The sequence below is a fragment of the Pholis gunnellus genome (assembly GCF_910591455.1).
Source record: "Pholis gunnellus genome assembly, chromosome: 9".
NCBI lineage: Eukaryota > Metazoa > Chordata > Actinopteri > Perciformes > Pholidae > Pholis > Pholis gunnellus.
In genome coordinates this window covers 24,067,032-24,087,999 of record NC_136535.1, presented here as the reverse complement: position 1 = coordinate 24,087,999, position 20,968 = coordinate 24,067,032, and the positions used below count along the sequence as shown (strand labels likewise).

At 43.6% G+C, this 20,968-nt stretch overlaps 1 protein-coding gene across 1 annotated transcript; it reads left to right on the top strand.

Annotated features, from left to right (window-relative positions):
* The first annotated feature begins 8,751 nt into the window (after nucleotides 1-8,751).
* On the top strand, nucleotides 8,752-20,313 carry LOC306700744 (solute carrier family 25 member 36-A). The gene is made up of 7 exons (XM_079165844.1): nucleotides 8,752-9,182; nucleotides 10,601-10,765; nucleotides 13,696-13,773; nucleotides 15,118-15,218; nucleotides 16,978-17,044; nucleotides 17,457-17,746; nucleotides 17,970-20,313. The coding sequence occupies exons 1-7, from the start codon at nucleotides 9,142-9,144 to the stop codon at nucleotides 18,161-18,163; spliced, it is 936 nt and encodes a 311-aa protein (XP_079021970.1). The 5' UTR covers nucleotides 8,752-9,141; the 3' UTR covers nucleotides 18,164-20,313.
* The last annotated feature ends 655 nt before the right edge of the window (nucleotides 20,314-20,968 follow it).

Genomic DNA, 20,968 nt, shown 5'->3' with positions numbered 1-20,968 from the left:
AGAAAAAATAGAAGCTATAAACCACAATGATTCACCTATGGAGGAAATATCAAAACAAATGTGCCCACGTGTTTCTTCCTCTTTGTCCATCCATGATGCTTATTTCTCAGATATTAGGACAATGCTATATATGTATATGTATATGTCGCCTACATGTTGCTGCCAGCCATGCATCTGGTGTATCAGCTGCAGGCCTCATGTGTGAGAACACATCACAAGAGGGCGCCATATGACAGCCGTACAGCAGCAAACTAAATGCACTGAACTCTGTCTGTTGTTCAGCATGAAATATAATACCTTACGCAGACATTCATGATCTTATAGAGTGTGTGAGGGAAAGACATTCACACACTTTAACCGTTGGCTGATTGTAATCACACTTTACTAGCACTGCAGCCAATAACACAACAGATCCATAGATGTGAAATAATGAACAACAGAGATAAGTACTTTCAAAGATGATGGGACGTTTAAAAAAAAGGAAGCGGCTTGCTGTTTGGAGGAGGAAGGATTCCATTCAAGCAATAATAAGCTGCTGACTCTGCACAAAGGTAAAGAAGAGGAAGGTATGAAGGAGGAAGTACAGCATCCTTCAGGCATGCATTTACTTTACTAAATAAAACGTGTAGTCCAGTTTTCAGATGTTTTCCTTCTTCCTTTACAGACAGCGTGAATATAACCGAGTCACTTTCACCTTTTAACCAAATGTTTTAATCTCACATATTGGTTTTGTATTCACTGGAAAAGCAGATCCAACTCACTTCAGGTATTGATTTTAAAGTCTTCCTTCTACTAATGAATTGTTTAGGCACAACATTTCTAAAGAACATCCTCAGCAGGTTTGATATTATACTGTGATATATTTAATATGTCCTCCTGATATCAGTGGTGGGAAGCAACTAGTACATTTACTCAAGTACTACACTTCTGGTGTACTCTACTAAAGTATTCTAATATTTAAAATGTATTCTTCTACTCTTCAACATTTCAGAGGGACATATTTATATAATATAATAACATAATATATTATATTAAATATAGTCTACTGGGCCCAAGACTAACAAAAAGAGATGCAAAATGACCACAAAGAGAAAAAAAACCACCAAAAAGAGACACAGAACGTCTACAAAGAGATGCAAAACGAACAAATAGAGACACAGAACGTCTACAAAGAGATGCAGAACAACCAAATAGAGAAACAAAACCACCAAAAAGAGACACAGAACGTCTACAAAGAGATGCAAAACAACCAAATAGAGAAACAAAACCACCAAAAAGAGACACAAAACGTCTTCAAAGGGAGGCAAAACCACCAGATAGAGACACAAAACGTCTACAAAGAGATGCAAAACGAACAAATAGAGTTTCACTCATCATTTTGATACTTTGTTTCAGTCATTAAAAATCATCATTTTGAGCTTACAGGGTGCGAGTGTTTGATACTCAACGTTTATTCTGGTTGGAATGATGCTTCAAAGCGCCTATATGTTACATTTGTATGTGATTATAACATCTTACTTATTATTCTGATGAAATAAGTTTGTGTTTGTAGTAAAAAGATAACGCTGGCAAAAATGTGTGCAGGTTGTGTGTGTTGCTTTCAGGCCCTCATTGTCAGGTAGCGGCGAACATTGTTGTCATTTCAAATACTATAAGGAGCTTCAAATGTTTCAGTAATATTGGTAATTATTTAGTTAAAAACATCACTGGAGCCATATATCTCTAGATTTATCTAGATTTCACTAATTGTTTTCATGGAAGTTTAGTTAATACCTCTTGCAGTCTTTTGTTTTTTTTGCAAATGTGCATCTTTAAAGTCACGGTTCTGAAAATGAGACGATCCTCTCCAGACTACCGCCGACAGGCCCGTAGCGCTGCCGTCTGGCTGCTACTAATCAGTGTCACCCCGCCTGCAGCACGCCACAGTCTGCTCATGTGGTTAGCAGAGAGCCGCTGGGCTTACATTCAGCCTCACAGCCAGAACAAGACGAGGAGACGTGACTGGAAGACCGAGAGAAACCAACAGAAACAAGGCAGCGGGTCACACTCACCTGCTCGAATCACACCTAAACGAAAGTCCATTCTTCAGTCTAACGTTTCAACGTCAACCGTCGTCTGCTGATGCGCACACATCAGTCTATTCCTTACTGGATGTGTTGGTTTTCACTTGTATTCCAGTTTAAGACGTGTTATTTATATTCGTTTGATGATTTCTGACATCACTAGCAGGGGAAATTAGGTATGCATGAGTTTTGACTGTGAAAAAAGAAATGTAAGAAAAATACAAACTCTCTTTAACAGTTAAACTCGTTTCTGAACTCAAAAAACTTAATTTTCTCATCTTCTCAAACTATTGTGAGAGTTAACTAAAAGCAACTTAGCGTAGAAGTTATGCAGTTCTATCGATTTACTGAAAATCAGCCCCCGGTCTACAAAAAGCAAACTCTTTAGTACAATTAGTTGGCAGAACGTTATTGATGCAGAGCAGCAGACAGTTTGGGCCGATGGATCCTGCAGACTCTACTCTCTACTCTGTATTCTATCAGTGAGCACAACATCGACACGATCTTCAACGTGTTGGCAAACAGTTGCTTATTTACACATCCAGCCGTTACAAAGCAACGTTACCATTCATTGGAAGTCTATCCACCTCATGAATGTCCAATGTTCCCCCTCTTTTGGCTCTGTTTTTGGTCTCTACCACCTCCTAAAGAGCATATCTGTCTCTTTAGCTGCTACGTGCTCCAGTGTTCACCAGCTAGCCGCTAACTTTGTCTGTCTGCCGCACAGTCGATTTTTGTGAAGTTGTGGACCGGACAGATTAACAATTTAGCTGAAACTCACTAGCTGCAAACTCAGGAGATCATTTTCTGCAGGTTTATCACTTTGAGTGACCCCTTTACATTGTTTTCTCTTTTTCATTTTATACGTCTTTATTATAATTTTTGCCGCTTTAAAGGAATAGTTTGAAATTTGGGGAAATATACTTTTTTGATTCTTTCCGAGTTGGATAAGAACATCGATACCGCCCTCATATCTGTCCGATAAATATAGAGCTATAGCCAGCAGCCGGTTAGCTTAGCTTAGCATAAAGGCTGAAAGCACAGGGAAACAGCTAGCCTGGCTAAACTTGACTTTAACTAATATTCATCTTGATCAGAATCAGAGTCAGAAACAGAAACGGTTTATTGCCATGTATGTTACACATACAAGGCATTTGGCTTGGTGATCGGTGCGTTACAATAAACAGTGCAATACTAAAAAATATAGTTTATGAAAATGTACAATAAAATATGATAAACAAATGGATACAAGAGAGCTCTCAAAGGAGCAGAAACAACTCACAGCAGTGAGAGCTGCATGTTTTTCAATGTAAGTGACAAGTCACCCGATTTCTCATGTAGCCGTAACGACTTCATCTCAGTCTTGTGGCTGTGATTCTATCTTCAGAAGAAAATTATGTGGCCCCAGATTGGCCGGTGTGGTATTTGGTGGGTCTCTTGCATCCGCAGGACTTAACTTAGCTCAGTCTGTGATTATTGATGATTGAATCAGGCGTCCCACAGGAAGCTCTCGGGCCTTCAGTGGATCATTAGTAATTTCTGAAGGTACGGCGGCCATGTGAGCCGAGATGCTGAACGTGCAACCACTTAACTTCACCCTTTTTCCCTTAAACTCCACTCTGCACCAATAGAAGTCATGGGACAGGAGTGGTCATTGGGAATGGCATGTATGTGCGCGTAGGTGTGTATGTGTTTTTGTTGCCATGGGGAAGACTTCAACTGATAACTTTAAGAATTCTACAGCTCAAAGTGTGCTCTTTGTGAAGTAAATTGTAAGTGCAATCCAGTGCTAATTCTGTGTTGATATCATTTTGAGGGAATCCAAATCATGCTTGGCAGCCACGTGTGTGTGTGTGTGTGTGTGTGTGTGTGTGTGTGTGTGTGTGTGTGTGTGTGTGTGTGTGTGTGTGTGTGTGAACATCATGAGATTTGCATCAATACTAACAGCCTGCAGAGACTGCATGCCTGGTAGCTGCCTTGGTTCTTTTTCACACAATCACAAGTTTCATTGCCGTATGTGAATGTGTGTGTGTATGTGTGTGTGTGTGTGTGTGTGTGTGTGTGTGTGTGTGTGTGTGTGTGTGTGTGTGTGTGTGTGTGTGTGTGTGTGTGTGTGTGTGTGTGTGTGTATGTGTGTGTGTGTGATTATCCAACTCAATATTTGCTGTGAAAACTGGATGTCATGAAATAAAAAATTGGAGAGTGCACGTTACGCCGCCGCCGCCGCTGAAGGTAAAGTTTAATCTGAGGAGAGGACGGAGTAAATGAAGGATTGGTCCCGGGTTGCAAAGTAAGGATGTCAGGGCACACGTGAACGGTGCATGTGTTTGTCTGTAATCACTGACACGTGTCACACACGCAAACCCTTTAGCCCTGAAACTGGTTAAAGTTTAACTGCCGTTTTCCAAATACATTTCACTTGTGTACATACGAGGTTGCTTCTCCTCACAGCGAAACACAAGAGTTCATGACCGCAATTGACATATAATCCCTTTCGCAAACGTACTTGGAAATAAACCTGCATTAACACTAGCACACGATTATTGGTAAAAGCTTAGTATGAAGGAAAATATTGTTTTATTAACAAAGTCAAAAGGTCCAGTAGCCCAGACGGCCGATCAATGGTTGGCCATTGATTCTGTGTTGACCTCCCACATGTTCCAGAAAATAATAATAAAAGAGTGTAAAAGGTTTATTTTTATTTTTTCTTTCCTCATCATTTGTAACCATACAGTTCTCATAGAACGATACAAATCACACATTTTGTTTATTGAAAATGTTGTATATTTTTCCATATATGTGATTTTGTATGTCTGAAGAGTAGTGAAGAAAGTCCACTTAGCGATGGTAACATAGTAATTACAAATTGACAAAAACAATAATAACCAGTGTTTCTTGGAAACAGGTGTGCAAGGTACACAAAGTCATCTCTTAATATGGTGACTGTGACACATAGCATTACTTCACAGTGAGGGATTCCCCAAATCAATTCCCTTTATAAGGGAGCACCCTAATATGGTCGACACGCAGGGGACAGGAACCTCCATGTTTTGACTCAAAGGGACGCACACCTTGAGGGTTGTGTTTACAGGTTTACATGCACAGCTACAGCTGACTCACTTTGTTATTCTTGATTTGAAGCCAACAAAATTTGTATTATTTATTCCAGGAGGTTAGATATAGAGATACAAGCTCATTGACATATCAATAATAACCTGAAAATAGCATGCAACAAAAACAAGTTGAAGCTATAAAGAACTTTAATTCTGTCATGACTTCTCCGGACTCTGTGCACAAAAGTAGCATCATTTCGGAGCACCAGAGACTCTTTAGACAACCTCTCATTTAACTGCAGCAGGGTCTGGCGGTTTTTCCCCGCGTAGTCCTGGTTCTGGTTCGACTGCAGGTCGAAGCCGCAGGTTTGTCCGCGGTGGGCCGGTCGCTGCCGGAGGCTGAGCTGAAGGAGTTTCTGGTGAATCTGCATGATTTGGTCTGTTTTGGCTCTGAATCCGACCCGGTGGCACCGATGACAAGCAATAACAATGACTTAATAGCAATAGCCAATCTTCTCCCTGATGGTCTCGTCTACTTATATAGGTCATATAGAGGCATCGGTGTTAAATTGAGACTGTTTCATAACCAGCTAAAAGTTCCTCACAGTAACTTTAATGCAAGAATCCCTAAATGTTGTGGAACAGTGACAACTGTGGCTACAAGTGACAATAATGCTAAATGTTAAAACAGACCTGTCGTACAGTCATTGAACTGAATTATTTATCTCTGCTATACAGTAATGGTTAAAATGTGCTAACATTAGCCACATTGCAAGCATTGATGTTAAGCAGCAACAACAAACAATCTGATCCTAAAACGGTACAGCCTGTCCACATTGTCCAAAACATGCTTTTGCTGCAAAATTCTCGCCGTCGGTCTGTTTGTGCTCAGAGGCCGCCCAAAAGCCGACAGAAGGAATGTTTGCTCTCAAAGGTCAGGCTAACATTTTATTTGACTATTTCCAGACGGACCTGCACAGAAGTCACCGACATGTTGGCCAAAACAGATATCGAGCAAACCAACCAAAAATACACTTCCCTTTCACCAACAGACCTCAGTAGCCCCACAGTTCATGTCCCCAGTATTGCAAATTTGCAAATGGGTTTACACGGTCCAGTTTCAAGGGCTTGGTGTGTAACTGGTAACTGGTGTGAAGGCAGATTTTTTGGGGAACTTAACCCACCAGGTAAGAGAATTTGGTAGAAGTGACACAACAGATCTTGTTTGCTATGTAAAGTGTGATGGACTTGGTAAAATGTCGCTGTCATCGAATGCCCAACGCTTCACTCCCAGCATTCTTGGTGTGAATCGTGAGCATTGTGTACCCAGTACCCTGAAAATGGTTGAACTGCCAACTCTTCCTAGGTTTTGAGAGACACAACAAACCTTTCTCTTTATTTCAAGGGCTCAAGACCACCGTTTCAGAGGTTTTCTCAATAAAGAACTTGGCTGTGAGAGCAGGCCCTGTTATGCAACGGTAGTAATAAGCACCCGCACAGAGAGAATCACAGCTTAACTACCTTACTGTGTATTAGAGCATTAGAGCAGTGGTTGTAGAGTGGATGGTTGATGAAGCATGAAGAGGATATTGGCTGGACTGGCTCATCAGTAGTTTGCACGCTATCCAGGGAACACCAGGCGAGACTGATTACCACTCAGAACCACGAGGTTCCAGCGTTGCATGAGGGATGGGAATGTGTGGTGGCTAGTTGGTCCGTCTGCCCACCGTTTTGGTCCACACAAAAATATCTCAAGAGCTATATGGATAGCCATGAATGATCCCAATTGGCTTTGACGATCCCGACTTTTTTTTGGGCTGTTAGGGAAATGTCTCAACAAATATTGGATGGATTGCCATAGAATTTGGTACAGATATTCATGGTGCCCAGAGGATGGGTCTTAATGACTTCAATGACTTTTCAAGTAGCGCCATAATCAGGTCAGAATTTGTATTTGTCCAGTTCTTTGGTTTATGACAAAATAGACTTACCTGCAAAACAAATGATCATCAACGCAAAAAACACGGAAATGCCAAATGGCCCGATGTAGAGCCGGCGTTTGGTTTGTCCGTTCTGGGCTACTGTAGAAACATGGCGGCCGGCTCTGGGAATATAAACCGCTCATTCTGGTGTCACAAAAACTCAACAATTCTTATTCTCAGGTGATCATACACAAAAGGAAACTTACATTTCTGCCAATAAACCCACTAAATGCTTCACACTGGTCCTTTAATTAGCTAATAGTATGCTTGGTAAGTATAACCTGATAAACTAGGGGGTGTTAGCATTTTTTACTTTGAGCATAGTAGCATCTTGATGTTAGCATTTAGCTCAAAGCACCACTACATTGTTTGCATGGCTGTAGACTCTCAGCTTTGTTACACCTCAAATCACAAGTAAATGTGTTTGTAATGAAGATAAAAATATGCAAAAAACAAATACACTTTAGCATTTTGAAGCCAGTGGATATTGGATTCAAAGACAGGCAGCTGTATGCAGTTTTCCTTTTAAAGTTAAACTCAGTTATTGGGTTTAGATTTTATGTCCAAAAAAGGCATATTCTACAAAAGGAAAAAGGCCTTTTCTCTCCAGAAGTCTGCTTCAGGGAGCAGTAGCTATAAAGTCGTTGTTCTGGGTTTAACTCGCTTAGTTTGGCTTTTTATGACTGTTTAATAAAGACGAATGAACATATCGTGCCCATTAATGTTGATCAATGACAAAGATGATGTGATAGTACTAGTCCAGCATTTATACGAGCAAAGAATCAGATTTGCCTGTGATACAGTCGGACAGACAGTAGCTAACGTGATTACATGAGAAACTGTGGCACATGATCTGGCTGGGTCAAACTGTGTCTGCAATTATGAAATTAAGTGTATGTCTGAGTCTCAAGTCTCAATTCAACTCACATACACACACACACACACACACACACATATTGCACAAAGAACGTCTGTATGAAATATTTGGGCTAAATATACCATATGGATTGAGGTCAAATCAGTATGTGGGTAGCAAAGAAAAATTCCCAGTGTCTAAATTCATCATATCTTGCATGTCAAACATAAGCTTAGGCGCTATTTAGAAAGCTGCAACAATCGGCCCTTTCTTCTGATTTTAGTAGTGTTACATAACATGGGAGAGTGCAAATAGACATTTGTACCACGTAGAGCATTAAACTCTAGGAAATGTTACAGTAGTTCTGCAAATGGGCCATGTGGCATGCACAAGTTTTGTCCTACTGGGTAATAGCACAATTCAGCTCAGCGATGAATATAAAATATACCTAATAGGAATGCTGATTGGTCAGCTTCCTGGAGCCTTGGGGCTCATCTTGAAGCAGTTACCGGATACTGTAAATAATGCTAAATTATGATAGTTCTAAGTTAGTTTAGTTTAGTTCTAAACTAAGCAACGTTAGAAGTCAGCCGTGTTTCTCGCCTCTTCAGTGTTACATCAGCTTAACGCTTCAATTTAGATCCTTTCAAAATAAAAGCAACCGTCACGTGACAAGAGTAGTGACGGGGGCGGGCGCGCGCACGGGACCTCAGCCAATCACCGCCTCTGTTTTGCGGCTTCCCATTCGACGATACACATTGCGACTTGAGGGGCTTCCAGAAAGAGAGAGAGGCAAGGCACGTCAACGTGACCGAGGGCAGGCCGAGTAGCTCACACACACGGTTGTTATCGCTGCAGGATTGGACTTATACTCACTCAACGTTAGATAAACGCCCGGTGAAGAGGCACTACTCCGTTTTAAAACGAGAGGAAAACATGGCGCTCTGACATCGACTTTTAAACACCGGAAACCCGTTAGCCTCGGCTGCTAACGCTAGCAAGCTATCTTAGCTATTACATACGCCTGCTTTTTTTTTTTTTTGACTGACCTCCACCACAACACAGGCGTACCGTGTATCATTTCCATGCTAGGTTTGGGGGTCACTATTCTCCTGTGTCCTCCACGTGCGCTCCCGGTTGTCCCTCGCGTGGCTGCCCGCGTGGACTGTTCCCGAATATGATCCACAATGAGTCAAAGAGACACCTTGGTTCATCTGTTTGCTGGAGGGTGAGTGTGTTATTCTGCCTTTGAACGAGAGCTAGCTAGCTCCACGCTGCCGCTGCTAACCAGTAATAGCTTCCCATGATGTTTGCATAGGTGTGTGTGTGTGTATGTGTTCATGCTAGCGGGGGGTTTGTTTAGTGGCAGTGTGTTTGTTTACATGAGAAGATTCGTGTTTGCACCAGTGTGTCAGATGTCAGCTAACTTAAAACGTGTCCCGTAGGACTCAATGTCACGAGTTTACAGTGACGTTTTTGACGTATGAATGGAAAGGACATGTTTTTTTTGTGGAAGTGTGTCTTTCTGTGTGTGAGTCTGCATACTTGGGTGTAAAACTCAACATTAGTGTTTTAAAAAAGTCAGCTTTACTTTCGGTGTCATTCGGCCGTAAACGTTCGTGCATCACAACAAACGTGAGCACGCTGCACACTAAAGGTCTACCAGAATAAACTGATGCATTAATCGCAGTCTTGATTTCGTTGCACAGTTATTATATTATTATTATATTCGGTGCTCACAGCCGCAGGATATATGTGCAACAACATCTGTGTTTGGACAGCCCATCCCCATTGCAAAAATACAATTTTGTAGAATCATTCCTTCTTGCCTCCAGCAGACTATCCAGGTAATGAGTTGACACTTACCTTTGCAAAATTAACAACAGCAGTGACTATTATGTGAAAGATAAACTAGATCTAGTTTATCTTTTCTAGTGTTTATAGCAGAAACATGTGTGTATGCACACATTTTGTTGGCACCTAACTAAGTTCAAATGTGACTCCTGTTCTCTCTTTGGTTCGTACTGTAGCTGTCTCAAATAAAAACCTATGTTGACAGGACTTTGTATTTCTGCTTTGGGGCCGATTGAAAATTAACCCTGTCTAAAGATAACTGCTGTCACTCTTGCTTTTGATATCTGACAGTCCTGTCAGACTCCAGATCATTAATCTACACCTCGTAAAGGTTCTCTTGTCTGTTCTCTCAACACGTGTCACCTGAGAGATACCTGAAATACCCGAGCTGGCTGTAACATTGTTTGTACAAGGCGTCAAGTTTATGCTTCACATCTTGGTTTATGATTTTGGTAGGCCCTACTCTAAAAAGAAAGTATTTGCGGGTTGTTACAGGATTCCTATTTGGCTCCTTCTTAAATGAAAACGCATCCGCCTGTGGTTTTGGAATGTGGTGTGTCACTGAACAGAAGCTTGTTGTTATTTCCCCCCCCAAGGGAAACACAAAGCATTCCTGACTGGCTCTCTGTTCCCACACTGCTATATCTCATCTACATGCCGCAATCCTTAGAATTCCACCAAACGCATCATTGGCTAAAGCGAGGACATTGTAATTTTAAGTCTCGTTCTGTCAGCTGAGACTTGTTTGCTATGTCACCTCAACCTTTTCCCCACCTCTTGTCTTTCCACCAGATGTGGGGGCACGGTAGGAGCCATATTGACGTGTCCACTGGAAGTAGTGAAGACCCGTCTGCAGTCGTCCTCGATCACCCTCTATGTGTCTGAGGTCCAGCTCAGTACCGTCAACGGGGCCGGTGTGGCCCGCATGTCGCCGCCGGGGCCCCTGCACTGCCTCAAGTGGGTATTCAACAGCATTTATCACCGTCCGACTGTCACGTTGATGCTCTTATAGACTCCTTATGCTCTTCTCGGTTCTTCTTCTCACAAGACATGTTAAAAACAAACTATTAAGTTCAGGATTAGAATGTATTTTAAATATAACAAACTAGTGTTTCTAGAGGAGCAACAGGAAATGCTCAGTTTTAAATTGCACATTTAATCAAATAATAATCGCTCTCACGATTTGGGCTTTCCACAAATAAATAAACACAATCAACTGCGATATTGGACGTTTAAAATGCTATAGCCAGCCACCGTGGAGGAGGGGGGGGGCGTTTGAGATTGAGTTTTTGGCTTTTCTTTTGGTGAGCTGTCGTGCCGTTGCACGCACACCCTACAGCGGCAGCTTAGTGAAAACTCTCCTGGATGCTGCGGCTGCAGTCCGGAGAATAGTACTCATATTGCCCGTCTGAAGAACCTTTTTTAAAGTCTTATGTAGCACAATGTGGAAGTGCATTAAACACATATTCTCCCTAAAAATCAAGTAAACACTGATAGCTTATGGGTATTATTTGAACTGAAATGAGTGGAGCTGTTTGTGCATGGAGCTAATGGTTCCTCCTCGGTTTGCCTGCAGGGCCGCGGTTCCTTATTCAGCACCGTGTTCTCGTTGTTGTTGTTGGGTCTGGCTGGCGTCCCTCCTGGCAAGGCCGACCTCTCCCTGAAACCCAACTCCTCACCCTTTGGGGGGGAAACTACACACGGAGCGCACACCGGTCGCTCGACAGCCGTCGTCACAAGTCCAACTGTTATTTATTGATCTTGTGAGATTTTTATGCATTTTTTTTTTTATAGTTCCTCGAGACTCTTGTGTGTCTGCTTTGACAGCTCTTCTATTTCTACGTCCACTTAGTGAAGCACCTTTGTGATTTGGTTAGAATGCCGGCTGTGATGCTGTAGGAAATGAGAGCCGCTCCGTAGGGAAGAGAATGGCCGTCGATCATCTGAAGAGAACATGTCCTGGCTGCTCTAAGCCTCTGGAAAGAACTTCTAAAATTCACTGAACTAAGTCACACATATACAACATGCCAGTCACTGCAGCGGTGGAGGCTTTGTTCTGTAGACCGGCAGTATCCTCCTCACTGAATATCTTTTGCCATATGTTCCGACTCCTCTTGAATACACTGCTGCAACCAAATGCCGAAAGGCCCACCGGCAATGTACGGTCTTCTCATTTAGTCGCATCATCACTATTTTAAACACCCTGCAAGAAACCCGAGGCGGCAGACGTTTTTCTCAAAGCAAAACATAGTAGTGTGTTATAACTCTATTAAAGCAGCGTGTCACATTACGTCGGTGGATGGGGTCGGTGAGGCCGGGTGACAATTTCTAAATGTTTATTTGGCTCCGACTCTGCAGCCTAACGCGGCACACTGGTGTTAAGACATGACGCGTACATGAGCTGAGAAGACGAGAGAAGACATCTGCTTTCTGCAAGATCTTCACCCAACAATTAATGAGGAAACGCACGACTGTTACGGCTGTAACGGGTTAAATTGGATGACCCCCCCCCCCCCGCCCCCTTTTTTTCCTTGGAAATGCGTTCATGTTCTTTTGGTAATCTGTTGTTTTTCGAGGTTTACCTGCAGAGCTTTAAACAAGGACACAGCCGCTAGTCTTCAGTCAAATCTGAAGGTTTTTACTACGTCATTCTGGATTAATGTTACTATAGATTTGAATTATTTACACACATGAAAGCCTTCGTCTGAACACAGTTCTTCTGGCCTGTGAAATCATATTCTGTAAATCAGAAGAGCTTTAAAATGTTAATGTTAAAGTTATGATGAATAGTCGTTTAATTGCTTTACAGGAAGGAGCTTTCTAATGTTAAAACATAACGTTAATCGTAATGATGATTGACTACATGTTCTAGAGAGACTGGGCATGTAGTCAATCATCACAGCAGCCAGGTGTGTTACAACAGGTCGTGCTGGAGCACACCTGACTGCTGCTGTTGTGTGATTTATTTATTTTTCGCCGCTCTGAGCCAATAAACTGAGGATGACAGCGGTGCTGTTGTGTGTTATGGACTCACGGTGTTGGCTGTAGAACATTAATAACACAGGCAGCGAGAGTCTTCTGGTACTTATTGGCTAACTGCGTAGCTATTTGACACACGATTAGTGTGTTGAATATGGTTTGTTTTTTTTTTGTCAGTGCTTATTATCAACGTAAGTAAACGACCATTTCCAACCCGGCATCGGGGACGACTGGCAGGCCGGAGATGATTCGCTCTCATCGTGCTGTGTCCTGCCGGATGCTCCTCACATTGTTCATAGAATAAAGTATCCGGTTGGATTAAAGTGAGTAGTCGGCTGTTTGGCCGGCAGCTAAACTAGTTTCTGTGTCTACTTTTAATCTCCTCACAAACTTCTTCAAATATATTTCATCTAATATATGAATCTGAGACGTGCGTCCCCGACAGCCATCGGTGCTCAATGCTCCCCACAATGAGCTGTGCTGTCAGCGGTAAACAGCCGACGGTTCTTCTATTCTTAGCTCCGCGAATGTAGGCTGAAGGTCCCCCCCGAAAGTGGAAGGACTGGAAAGTTTTATTTATAATCTCAGGGATTATCCTGTTGAATGTGTTCGGTAGATGTCACGTTGGCTTGATGTCGGCGCTGGATGACATCAAGCCCCCCCCCCTTTTTTTTTTTTTTTGTAAACAAACAAAGTTTCTGTTTACAGTCAGATTTACGCTCCAAGTCGCCTTGTATGAGTTCTAGAAGTCTAACAACAGCGTTGAATCCATTTAATTCCTCATAAAACCTGCATTGTTACCCTCCATCTTTACTTTCTTCTTCTCTACTTTCTTTCTTCTGCAACCTCCAGTAATGACACTAACCCATGCATGTTGTCATAACGTACTTTTGTTTCTGTGTGTTCAGGTTGATCTTGGAGAAAGAAGGACCTCGCTCTCTCTTCAGGGGCCTGGGGCCAAACTTGGTGGGCGTGGCACCTTCCAGGTAAGCTTCCTCCTGTCGCCTCTACTCGTCTTCTTCATATTCTTAACATGGACCATCTTTTGAGTTTGACTTGGAAGACTGTTGAGCCGTGTTTGCTCTCTTAAAGAAGGAAGGTTTCCTATCTAATTGCCTGAAACGGTGTTAACTAATTGAATATTTGATGGAATTGTAAATCTGCAAATGTTCAGTCTTAACTGTTGCTAACTTTCACTGTCACTTCAATCAGCGGGTGGCGAGCAAAGAGGCGTCTGGTCTTGAGGTGTTGTTGCTCATGGTCACTGTCACTCACACATTAGTCGAACAGCGAGTACGTAACAAACCGACTCATCAGTGGGCTGAACGGAGACGATGTGCTGGTGTTAATGGAAGAAAACCAAACAAAACACCAGAAAACGTGTGCTTTTTAAATCCCCTGGTCGACCATAATGCTGCCCGAGCCTAACGGAGATGCACTCTTATCACTTCTGTGCTTCGACATCAGCTGTTCTTGTTCTCAGGAACAATGGCATTATGTAACCAGCACATGGCTGTTTGAGGTTATTTGGGTGACAAAGAAAGGACAAACAGGAACACACGGTCCTCCAGTTCTCGTTCTTCTTCACGGCTTTCTCGGCAGGGCTTTGAAGAAACGCTGTAGTTGACTGCAGTCAGGTAACGGCGTATGAGTCCCGATCATTAACCGGCCTCCGTGGTAATGACGGGGAGCAAAGCGGGGCTAATGGCCGCGGCCAGCGAGCTAATGCTGCGGCGAGCAGGTGCCGGTGCTCCGCACATGTGGAGTGTTATGTTGGTTACGTGACTGAATGCTGATGAAGACCTCCTGAGCTGTGACGCACACTTGTAGACACACAAACGCGCCGCCGTCTTCTACCGTGACTGATGAGCTCTGAACATCATTAACAAGTGTTGACTCGGCACATTTCACAAATGAACCAGACTGTTTAAAAAAAGAAATAGCAGTTGTATTCAGACAGGAACGTGATCGTTATGACCCCTTTTTTAATTAGTGAGAATCAGATTATTGGTGAGAATAAACACGGACGTGCTGTTTGCGCTCAATGGCCTCTTTGTTAAACTCGGCCTGTTTGCTGAGACTGTTGGTTCCGCTCTCGGCTTTCCACTTAATGCATTTTAAAGCTCATTAAGCTTTAAGAGCTTTAGCTGTCATTAAGACAGTTTTACGTGTTTGTAATTGATAAACTACATCACAACTGGAGGCAAAGAGTTGTCCCGGGACTCGTTTTCTTTACTTTAAAACACCGAAAACAGGCCCCGTGTGACTCGTACTGCTGTCACACATCCTCACCTTTTTTATCTGTTCTTGTCCCTTTTTGCTTCCAACAGAGCGATCTACTTCGCCGCCTACTCCACCGCCAAAGAGAAACTGAACGGCGTGTTGGAGCCCGACTCCACACAGGTGCACATGGTGTCGGCGGGAATGGCAGGTAACTACACGCGCCGGGTTAACAGGTCGACGTTCCACCGCCGTGGAAACGCGCCGCGGCGGCGTGATCGCTTCATGCACAGACTGCAGGGAGGCCGCTTTCGCTAAGCTGTGGTAGAACTGGTTTGTACTGGTTTGTTCTTTGACAGTATAAGAACACCAGCCACTTCCTTTGAATTTATTAAACTCTTCACCTTTTGTTCAGATCTACCGCCAGCCAGTGTTGTGCTGAACTGAAACTAATATTCAAATAATTAAGGAAAAAAATGGTCTTAAAGTAAAAAAGAGAGAAAGATTTTCTTCCAGAAAATACAATAAAGCCTTTTGTCTTAATTGTCTTGAATTAAGAAGATGATTTCGACATTGTGGTCGATTGAATGCCATTTTAACCACCTAAAACTTGCAAACAAGCTCTGAAAACCCACTAAATCTGCTGACTCAGCAGTGTTGAAACGGCTTCATTAAATAAGCGTAACGTGTTAATAAGTCAGATTTAAAGACTGTTTCATTAATCGCTTCTTTATGTCAACTGAAGGTTGTCATGTCACTGTGACCCAGCCTTGACCACCAGCTACAGCTGCAGCGTGCGTCTCTGTGTGTTATGTGTTTATTTATATATTTTATATGTGGGTGAATCTGACGGGTTCACGGCGGCGCCACTTTTAGCCCGCCATGACTCGGACGTTTCAACAACCCAGTCAAGGTCAGTCACCCTCCAGCGACGCTCCGCATATCCTGCAGACCCGACAGGTGACGAGGAGTCGACAGCGTCGGGACTATTTTAGTCTCTGCAGTGATACGTGATCCAGATGAACTTTGTGCTGAGTGGGGGGGGGGGGGGTCCTTTCATCGGGTGGAAGAAGAAGACACAGTGTCGCAGTACGGTGCAAGTTCAGGCAGCGCAGGATGGTTTGCACACTTTCCAGTTCATCAAGATTTTACTAATTCAATCTTTATGCTGACTCAGCGCGTTAACGCCTGCAGGGAATGCCTTTAAATGGACTCCAGGTGGAGCTGATTAGAGTTTTGTATTCTTTGTCTTAATAGCATACATTGACCGGTTATTCTGGTTTAATGGGTCATCGCGTTGGATTGTATTTTTAAAGGAACTCTCCCAACCCTGGCCAGAGCTAACGATGGTTTGTTCACAAGTGTAGATCCAACACCCAGAATGCACCCAGAGCGTTGTGTGAAAGAGTACTTATTATGCAGAAGATGCACGCTTTCTGTGTGACATTATTATAACTAGTGACCCCTCCAAAGGGTCACGTGGACGACCTGAGCAGTAGTGAGATGATTAATGGGAGAAAGAACTTTTCTCTCTTTACAATAATCAATTGAGCAGTTACTTCAGTGAAACTGAGAAGTTCAGAGGGAATGTCTGGGAACCACTGGTTTAATCTTTAACATGCGTTGAATATGTTGTTTAACCAGTAACTATAGCTGTCATATACATACATAAAACACAGAAAGTACAATAGTTGAACTCTGATATGCCCAGAAGTATAAAGAGGTATAAATATAAAAGTCTAAAACAAGCCATAAAAGTTTTTTTTGTCCGGTGTTTTTTCCCCCCTGCGGTTGGTATACGCTGTTAGATGATGGGGGAGGAATGGGGGAGGAATGGGGGAGTAAACTGGTTGCATGCCGTTCATTTTGCCACACACAAGCCCGCGTCTGTTTCAGGCTTTGACTCTTACCGTAGCTCGGTTACTTGTCGGACAGTTTTATGTTTAGTTTTTTTTTTTTTCCCTCCACAGGTTTTACAGCCATCACAGCAACCAATCCAATATGGCTGATAAAGACCCGCCTCCAGCTGGATGCGAGGTAAATATGACACCCGGGTGAGGGCTTGACTCAAGTTCAGTTCCCAAGAGACGGACTCACAGTTGTGATGTAGCTCTTGGATATCTTTTTCATTAATGCAAATCCTCTAGACCTCCATATTGTAGCTTTTAACTACAGTGTTCATTTTCCTAACAGAGATGTTATTCTCTTGTTTCCTGCCCGGGGACTCCAGATGTAAATTAGCTGACTAATGAACTAACTCTGGTGCAGATCAGAAGCTGTCAAATACATAAACACATGCACAGTGATGGCTGTACACACAGTAGGCCTCAGAGGACGACATCACCACAACACTGACTCTGATGTGTTGTTTCAGTCAACGTGAACATCCTCAAATGGGCAACGTTGGTTCTTTTACGTGACCTAAAAGATGTTTTTTTCTCTCCTCCAGGAACCGAGGTGAGCGGCGGATGAGCGCGTTCGAGTGCGTGCGGCGGGTCTACCAGACGGACGGCCTGCGAGGCTTCTACCGGGGAATGTCGGCGTCCTACGCCGGCATCTCAGAGACTGTGATCCACTTTGTGATCTATGAAAACATCAAGCGGCGCCTCCTGGAGGCCAAGGCGCCGCAGAACATGGACGAGGAGGAGGAGACGTCCAAAGACGCTTCGGACTTTATCGGGATGATGCTCGCCGCTGCCACCTCCAAGACCTGTGCCACATCTATCGCTTATCCTCACGGTAAGAGTTTGTGCCGGGCGGAGTTGTTTTCCGGTGCCAAAAACCAGGATCAGCAACGCCTCTAATACGGCCTTAAGATATCTGCACATCCTGACCGATCGGTACTGCACATGTGCAACTCTCAACAGAGCTGTGACCCTGTATCGCATCCATACAGGGTCAGTCGTATACAACTGTAAAAATAGTAACCTTTTAACCCTTCCCTCTCCTCGCTACTCTGCAGAAGTAATCCGCACCCGGCTACGCGAGGAGGGCACCAAGTACAACTCCTTCTTCCAGACTCTGACCACGGTGCCCCGGGAGGAGGGCTACCGCGCGCTGTACCGCGGCCTCACCACCCACCTGGTGCGACAGATCCCCAACACCGCCATCATGATGTGCACCTACGAGCTGGTGGTCTACCTCCTGAACGGTTAAACGCCTTCCCTTCCCGCCCCGTATGTAGACAGTGTATGTACAACCCCCACCCCCCCGTTGTTCGGAGATGGAGAGACGGAAGAAAAGAAGAAGAAGAAGAGAACGAGAGCCAACTACAGCCAAGCGCAACAGCCTGCTCGCCATGAAGAGGACGGAGACACCGTGACCTTTTTGTTCCAGTGACGCGCGAGCGCTGGTTAAATATAAGTTGTAACCAAAAGGGTCTGGCACATCGAGGGGGGGGGGGGAGAGGATTGCGATGTTCCTCACATTGGTTCTGGGGACCGGGGTTTAACAGTAGCAAAGAAATGTGTGGCCCTATTTATAGTTTTATTCCATACATTTGTTTTCTCCCTTCGGTTATACGCGACGCTTCTGGAAGCTCAAGAGCGCTGAAGGAAGAGTATATTTTATCTATTCTGCCTCTAACAATACTAATAATGAAAGAGAAGTACAGTAATTCCAATCCTTACTACCTAGTGGATATAAGAACCCCCCCCCATCAGCAGCTGTCACGCTGAAGATAACTTTCCATCCGTTATTGGTATCACGCAGTATTCCCTGCATCCATCAGAGTACAAAAGATGCAAGTATCTGACTGCCTGAGGCTTGTTGAGGTAGAAAAGCAACAGAAGGGTGGCGAACGACGTGCCTTGTGTGGAAACGTGACGTAGACAGAGATGCACAGCGGCCGCAGGAGGAGGCGGAGCTCCGGTCCTGGAGACGGAGAGTCGTACACTGGTATTGTGTTAAACAGGAGAACCTTAGAGAACCTTTTCCACATCTGACCCATGTCGGGAATTAAAAACAAATGGGATTAACAAATCGTAACTGGTAAGAGGTATAAAATAACGCCCAGAAAAATGCAATCATTTAGTTCTTCAGAGGAGAGATTTACCGGTTAGGACAGCGGCGTTCTTGCAGCGCCTTCAAATGTCTTTCTCATCTCATGTTGTGGTTTTTTATTTGTTCCTCAGTTGGAGAATCCGGGCTAGTTTTTACAGGCGAGGACAATCCTCTTGAGTTTACTCTGGAAACTTGTTTTTACAGTGGAGCCAGTGTGGAGGAAGTGGTCAGGAATATGCTCTTCATAAGTGCACATTAATTCAATGCAGACACTCAAAACAAACAAACAAACAGAGACCGTTTTATTGGTTTCCTCCGCTTGTTCAGTTTAAAAAAAAATGGAACATCTAGTTTGTCAGTCTTTTGTGTTCTGTTGGAAAGCTACTCGCTCTCTCGCTTTTTGTTTTAGTTTATTTTCATGTTAGTCATGTTTCAAACGGTACAACACCGTCACCTCATTTATCTTCAGCAACCACAGAAGTAACTTTTCCCTCCGTCATCGCATGACGCAGCAGCACCCAGCCTGCCGATGATCCTCATCTTTAACCACAACGCTAACCGTCGCTCCGCCTGTCCGAAACACGGACGGTGGAGACATATATGCAGCTCTTTTCCTCCCTCTGGAGCCGTTGACGTGATCCTCCCATGTGAACACTTTTCAGTTGTTACAGCGCACGTGAAGGAAGCATCAGACCGGCCTCATAGTGCAGAAACATCTCATCAGAGACGGAGGGAAGGAAGAGGCTCACGCTCTGTACCACCAACACACTGACGATGTAGTGAGGCCGCATCTTTGGGTTTGGCTACATGGGTTAAAGGGTCAGTTCACTCAAATTCTCAAAATACATTGAGGTGAAATGACCCTGTAACTGTAGAGGTGCAATGCATCCCTCTCACTCGTATCATTATTCCCTACATCCGACAGTTATCCTTTTGCACCCACATGTTTGCGTCGTGTGCCAGTAAGTGTGTGTGTGTGTGTGTACGGTTTGGCAGTGAAATGACAATCGTGTCGTGTGTGTGTGTGTGTGTGTGTGTGTGTGTGTGTGTGTGTGTGTGTGTGTGTGTGTGTGTGTGTGTGTGTGTGTGTGTGTGTGTGTGTGTGTGTGTGTGTGTGTGTGTGTGTGAGAGAGAGACAGTAGAGAATGCAATCAGAAGAATGGCTGACAGTGTTGTTTTTATCTTTTTAAATAAATTGTTTTTCCTTCCACGGTGGATCGATGGGCTCACTGTGGGTGGGGCTCGGCCTATGCATTCTCTCATACCTGTTTTTTGTAAAAATGAAAATAAAATAAAATGGATTCAGTGTATATTTAAGTGTCGGGAACTCCTTACTGGGAACTTATTTCCTCACATTCTGAGCACTTGTCTCCTTCGCACAGACTTCCACAGGGTGCCCACGGGATCTTCAAAAATAATTAGATAAAATCTGTTTAATTTCAAGCTAAAGCTGGGGTAGGCAATCATTCTATAATAATCTTTCAGCATATTGTACATTTAGCTGTGCCTCAGGGCAGGCAGCTTAATGGAAAAGGCAAACTAATAAAATACCAAAACATAAACATAGAGCCCTCATCCTGCAGCTCTCCCATCTGCCCTAAGCCCCTCCCACCAGACGAGCACGCGAATACACGGATCACAATTATCCACGAGGGTCCAAGGACAAAGGCAGTGTTCCAGATGGTGAAGCCCTCAGAGGCTAATGTGTGATATTTGGCTAAACGAATCAAATCAGACTGAAGTGATTAAAGGGCAAACGGATGAACACTGACATGAACACTATGCGTGACATGTCCATCCAGTCAGCTGTAGAGGACGTTTGCCCTTTTTCCGACTTTATTTTAAAAATGATCTTCAAACAAAAGAACATATCAGGAGCGCAACATACACATGTGGTCCAATTACACAAAGATGTTCTTGTACTGCTGTCCCAGCATGAACAAAACGCACACAATAAAC

Excerpts from the sequence above, each read along its gene's own strand:
- LOC306700744 (XM_079165844.1), top strand. The coding sequence starts at position 9,142 with ATGAGTCAAAGAGACACCTTGGTTCATCTGTTTGCTGGAGG. Across the intron at positions 15,219-16,977 it reads GGTGTCGGCGGGAATGGCAG|GTTTTACAGCCATCACAGCA; the intron begins GTAACTACACGC and ends TTCCCTCCACAG. Across the intron at positions 17,747-17,969 it reads ATCTATCGCTTATCCTCACG|AAGTAATCCGCACCCGGCTA; the intron begins GTAAGAGTTTGT and ends GCTACTCTGCAG.